Source organism: Jaculus jaculus, chromosome 5 (genome assembly GCF_020740685.1).
Source record: "Jaculus jaculus isolate mJacJac1 chromosome 5, mJacJac1.mat.Y.cur, whole genome shotgun sequence".
Taxonomy (NCBI): domain Eukaryota; kingdom Metazoa; phylum Chordata; class Mammalia; order Rodentia; family Dipodidae; genus Jaculus; species Jaculus jaculus.
In genome coordinates, this window is record NC_059106.1 from 154,778,341 (window position 1) to 154,784,610 (window position 6,270).

Sequence of the window (6,270 nt, forward strand, 5' to 3'; positions counted from 1 at the left end):
AAACATAGTCCTTCAGATAGCTTTTTTTTTTTTTTTTTTTTTTTTGCCACAGGAAAAGAAAACAAAAATTCTTCCCACAGAGTAAAGAAAACCAAAGGGGAAAAGGATAAAATTATTTTTATGGTCTGAATATTATGATGGAATTGGGTCATATGTATTCAATAAACTAAATATAGATGACCCTGAGTCTTAGAAATAGAAACAGGGTTTTATTTTAAAAGTCTTGGATTTCACCAAGGAATCCTGACATAGGAACAAAGTTATTTCAGCTATGCAGTCCTTATTTTTCCAGTAAGTCATGACATGCATGACATTGTCTGAGGCACAGTGGTAAGATGTGAAAAATTATAGTGCCTGTGGTTTCCCTGTCAACTCCCCAGGTGTATAAAAGGCACTTGGCAGAAGGTGACATCCAGACTCAAGAAACCTACTGCTGATCCTCACCTGAACATCCGCTCCTGACACCATGTGTTACTACGGAAGCTACTACGGTGGCCTGGGCTGTGGCTATGGTGGCCTGGGCTGCGGCTATGGCTGTGGCTATGGTGGCTATGGCTCCCTCTGCTGCCGTCCCCTGTGCTGTGGGAGGTACTGGTCCTATGGCTTCTACTGAGGACTTGCTACAGATTCCTGTGGGCTGTAAACTGTCTTCCTGGAAGATCCTCCAAGTTTCTTCACATCAGAAATAGTTATATATCTTCAAAACTCCCCACTTTATTCAAAGCTATCTGAAAAGTATAAATGAAATTCAATATATCTATTTGAAATTCCACACATTCATTTTAACCCATCGTTACCAATTTGATAGGGTCATAGGTGATTGAAAATATTTCTTTTTAATGTATTGTCTTTATAATAATATGTAAAATAAAATAAAATTCAAATCTCAAATTCTTTGCAAACATTTTGTACTAATTAACTGCTCTTATAAGTAATATTCTACACATATATTTGTGGGTTTGTATTAGTTGCATTGTGTGGTTGTTTCTGGGGGTGAGGAAAATTAACAATGGCAAAGACAGATAAAAACCCAGCATCTTGGTAATCAAGGTAGGTCTGAAATGAATAAGGCAAAATATCTCTTATTTCTAAAAGGTTATAAAATATCTGTATCCATTTTAATCACTTCTCTTTGGTTACATTTTTTGTGGGGGAAGGGGGTTCAAGGAAAGGTTTCACTTTAGCTCAGGCTGGCATGGAATTCACTATGTAGTCCCAGGGTGGCCTTGAACTCTCCATAATCCTTTTACCTCTACCTCTGAGGTGCTGGGATTAAAGGCATGTGCCACCACACCCTGGTTAGTGATAACATTTTTTTAAAGATTTAAAAATACTTTCTACAATTCTTGTACTTTTAGGAACACTTAAATTTCTGTAAATTTTAATACTTTGTTTTGTTTGCAACATCGCATTTATGAAGGATTTCTTTTTTTTTTTAATTTGATTTATTAGTTTTCTTTTCATCAAATACAGGCAGTTTGGTATCATTATTTAGGCTCATCTATGATCTACCCCTTCCCATTAGACCCTCCTTGTTGATGTAAATGGGTCATGCACTGTGGGGTTAGTCCCCAGTTATTGGTATGCTAAATGTCTCTGCAAATGACCCAACATGTGACTCTGACATTCTTTCCGCCCCATCTTCCGCAAAATTTTCCTGAGCCATGTTGGGTTCATTTTTGGTCTGCTTCAGTGCTGAGGTGTTGGGGGCATCTGAGGCTCTGGCTCTCTGATTTGGTAGGAGTTGATTTTTCTCTGCATTGGTCTCCTTCCCCTTTGTGCTGGTATCCGGTTCACAGGAAAACATCACCCTTGCTTGTTTCACCAATTGTCCTTAGTTTCAGTTGGGCCCCTTTTGAGGTACGTTGGGGCAGCTCTCTCCATAGGATCTGCATCTATCTGAAAAAGAGAAGCAGATTCTCCAACGGAGAGTAAGTTAGCACCAAGAAAATTGAAACAACACTTACTTTTTTGATAGACAGATTGATAGGTGTAGGCCCTCTTGTTCCCCATGATTGATGATAGCTTAATATTGTAGAGTGGGCTTGTTTTGGGGTATGGTTCTGACTTGTTTCCCAGCTCCAGCTATGGGTCTAGTACCACTGAGTGGATCAGTTAGCCAAATCAAGAGTAGTTGGTTCCTCACCATGGCTGTGTGCCACTATTGCACTTGTGTGGGCATCATGTCAGGTTATTTGTTGCTAATTATATTAGACAATGAGTTGCTTGGACAGATATTGGTTGTTTCCCCCAGTCGCCCATGTAGCACCTTCTGGCACTAGACACACTGACTGGGGACTGACTCTCTCCTGGCTTCCAGCCATGCCGTTCAATTTTGCGTATCAGCTGCATATGGAGTCTTCAGCAATAGGGTCTTACCACTGGCCTTTGGTGGGTCATCAAGTACTCTGACAGAAGTCTGTCATTGTTTTGGGAAACCTTGTAGGTTTCTCTACTTTTTAAAATACTCTTATTAGAAAATGACTATGGGTGCTATTAAAAATGTCAGCACTAATAACAATGGTCTGGTTTACCAATCTGAGAGCCAAATAACACTTCAAAATGCACCAAGTTATTCATTTTAAAAACTGCATATACTATGTATAGCAAGATAAGCTTATTAAAACCATGGTATATTTTGTCAATTTTAAGTTAATATTAGAATTTTTCTCTTTGCTCACAAATGTAGTGTTTGTCAAATATTCATGTTTACGTATTTTAGTTTTCTCCAGAATCAAACTGCATCACTCTTTAAAATAGTTGTGCTTTACTTTGGACATTTAAAGTCTTTGTATTAAATACAGTAAAATGCTAATAGAAAACAGGTATAAAGGGTACACACCTTACAAATGGACAAATTAGGGAGAGTTTTATTGAAATTCAGCATCACTTTACTCTTGAAACCTGGTGAGCATGTGCAAGGGAAAGAGTAGTCAACAGAATATGTTTATTTTATTTTATTTTTTTTAGCTTATTTTTTTCTTGTTCTCCAGGGCTGGCAAACAAAGCTAGAGACAAAAACGTACACCTCCATGATCCTTATGTGCTGGGAGGACACAGCCAGGTTTCTCCATGAAGTACTCCTTCAAACTCCAGTTCCAGGGCTCAGTTTCTAAAGACACCAAGCAGAACCCTTTGCAAATTAGAAAGAAATGATTGCATCAAGGTGATGAGGCAATAAGCACTAAGGTTCAGAAACTATGAAGTATCCTTCATTAAAAGAGACAAGTAGGGTTCTATATAAACTAGGGTAAAGAAAGGAGAAAGATCTTGTCAAATGCCAAGAGCCTAATTTCACATTAGTCTAATTTCACATTAGTTTTTCTTCCAATTAGTAAAATCATACCTTTTCTAAAAAGCCTAAGAGCAGCAATAACAGCAAGGATTACGATCCTGTAAGATGAAAGTTGTTTCTGGAGACTCTATAATATTAATACAAAACATTGACTTCACTGCAATAATATGGAAATATGCAGAAGATATAATAGATGCTAACCATCAAATGAGACATACATTGGAGCTTGTAGATATGAAATTTAAATGTAATTTTTATGATTAAGTATGAGAAATATAAAGGAAACTTTAATATATGTACTAAAATCAGATAAATATTACAACACATTACATTTAAATTTGAATTATTCAAAAAGAAAAGAAAAGAATAAAGTTAAAATTGTGGTAAACTGCCAGGTGGGGTGGTGCATGCCTTTCATCCCAGCACTCTGGAGGCCAAGGTAGGAGGATTTTCATGAGTTTGAGGCCAGACTACATAGTGAAGTCCAGGTCAACCTGGGCTAGAGCATGACCCTACCTCAAAAAACAAACAAACAAAAAGGCAAACTAACTTTTTGTATACCTGAGTTACGTTTTAAACTTATACATGTGTTTATTTAAAATAATTTCTGATGCAAAGTCAGAAAACTTAGAAAGTGAAAACTGCTTAACACATGTATCATGCATCATGGCAATGGTAAATCATGCATGTAATTGGAATTTAGCGTGGGAGCAAAGAATGAAATATAAGCCACTTTGGTAAAGAAAGCAAGTTATAAATTTTCTAAAAGTGTTGAAAGACATGGGCTCACATATTCTAGATATTTTCACTGACAAGAAGAAGAAATATAAGTGTAGGAGACATACCTCAGTGGCTGAACATAAAATTCAAAGGCAAAACCTTAATGAAACTAGAGAAGAAAACAGATTATCACCCGCAAAGTGGAACAATCAACCAACAGCAAACTTGGCAAGAGAAACAAAGAAAGCATGAGGGAAATGTGGATGGATTAAAGATGGATTGCAAATAGCTATCTCAGCGAAAATGTCCACATAATAAAATGTAATAAGTAAATTCATTAATTACATCAAAAAGAAAAAAACAAACGTTTTGCCAGACAATAAAGCAAAAAAAAAAAAAAACTCCATTGTGATTGAATTATAAGGAAAAAATGTTATTTTAGGTAGAAGAAATGTAACCCAGACAAAAACATAGGCAGTCAGAGAAGAATAAAATTGATCAAAGAGTATAAATCAATATTAATCATGCACAAATAAGAGTGCTAATTTCTTTTGAGGTTTTAATATGTGGGATAAGGGATGGATGCCAAATATAGCATAAATATTTAGACTAAAAAGCAGCTACTGCTGAGGTTTTCATGTTTTTTAAAGAAAAATAATGTTTATTTCAGAACCTGTAATAAATTAATATGCTTATAAAATTAGAAAATATGAAAATATGCATTAACATCAGAAGGCTGGTTGTCTCTTAGGTGATCCATCAATTCTGCCTCTAGGTTTATGCCCAACATGCCTATTTGGGTACATACCAAAAAAAGGAAGTCATGCTTCTTTGGTAAAGAGATGGACAGTATTCGGGGCCTTGCAAGCTTTATGATATGTCTCAGGTGTTCACCTCTCATTGTATGATGTGGACAGCCGTGGAGCATTTGTAATGTAATCTAAAGGTAAATTATTTACTACTGCCAATAAGTATCCCTGCATCACAGAATCAGAAGAGTAATAGACATCACTATTTCCTCTGATGGATTTAGAGTAGATTTTTATGTTCCTTTTAATGCCCCTTCTTTGGACAACACCAGAGCTGGTATGCACTGCCTTATTCCTAGCCTAATTAAGAAAAATGACTTACTTTTAATGTATAGTTTTATTTATTTATTTTAAAGCAGCGAGAGACAAAGAAGAAGAGAGAGAGGGAGAAATGGTATGCCAGGGTCTTATATGCCAATTAACACTGGTAATTTATACTTTGTACAACACATGCCTTACTTCCCCTATTCCTATTTTGGTGGCAGTTCTTTTTTTCTTTTTGAGTAGAGAGTTGAACAGTCTCATGTACCCCAGAAAGGTCTCAGACTTGCTATGTAGCTCAAGATGACCTTGTTCTCCTTGTCCTCTGCCACACCTCCCAAGTGCTAAAGTTAGAGGCAAGGGGTACTAGAGCTAGCTGGTGTCTTTGTTCTTAGCTTCTTTCTGACTCTGAATACATGAATTAAAATAAATACTGCTTTATTTCTGCAGAGCTCTATTTTTATCTGTTTCTAACTCTTTTCCACTGAGCTATATTTCCAACAATGGAGAACAATTCCTTTTGATATTTCAGTGAAATTCATCATATTTTCATTAACAAGATTGAGTCTCTCCTTAGGATCTGCATCTATTTGAAAAAGAGTAGCAGATTCACCAATGGAGAGTAAAAGTTAGCACCAAAAAATGTGATAGCCATTGTTTTTTAGAGAGAGTTTAGTGGAGAGAGGGTTCTTTTTTAAATTTTTTATTCATTTACTTATAGCTTTGTCTACTCTCTCATCAAGATTCCAAACATGGAACAAGCACTGTCAATTTGCATCTATTTGAATATTGTGTATGGATGCATATAGTTAGATATTATTTGTCAATGAGAGCTTATTTATTTGCATTTGCTTCCTCATGGACAGTGAGATGGACACTCCCTTCACCTTTTCTTTTTTTTAATTTTTTTATTAATTAGTTTTTTCTGGATACAATTCTGACTTGTTTCCCAGTTCTAGTTATAGGTTCTGTTCCAGTGAGCAGATCAGTTAGCCATATCAAGAGCACTTGGTTTCCCACCATGACTGTGCACTGCTATTGACTTGTATGAGCACCACGTCAGGTTGTTTGCTGGTATCTGGGGACTGACTGTCTTCCAGCTTCCAGCCGTGTCACTCCATGATACGTGCCAACAGTGTCTGGTGTCTTACCACTAACCTATGGTGGGTCCTCAAGCATTCTGAC

General features: G+C 36.5%; 1 protein-coding gene across 1 annotated transcript; it reads left to right on the plus strand.

Annotated features, from left to right (window-relative positions):
- Positions 1–466: 466 nt before the first annotated feature.
- LOC101594063 (keratin-associated protein 20-2-like) lies at positions 467–613 on the plus strand. The gene has a single exon (XM_004654421.1). The coding sequence runs from the start codon at positions 467–469 to the stop codon at positions 611–613; it is 147 nt and encodes a 48-aa protein (XP_004654478.1).
- The last annotated feature ends 5,657 nt before the right edge of the window (positions 614–6,270 follow it).

Excerpts from the sequence above, each read along its gene's own strand:
- LOC101594063 (XM_004654421.1), top strand. The coding sequence starts at position 467 with ATGTGTTACTACGGAAGCTACTACGGTGGCCTGGGCTGTGGCTATGGT.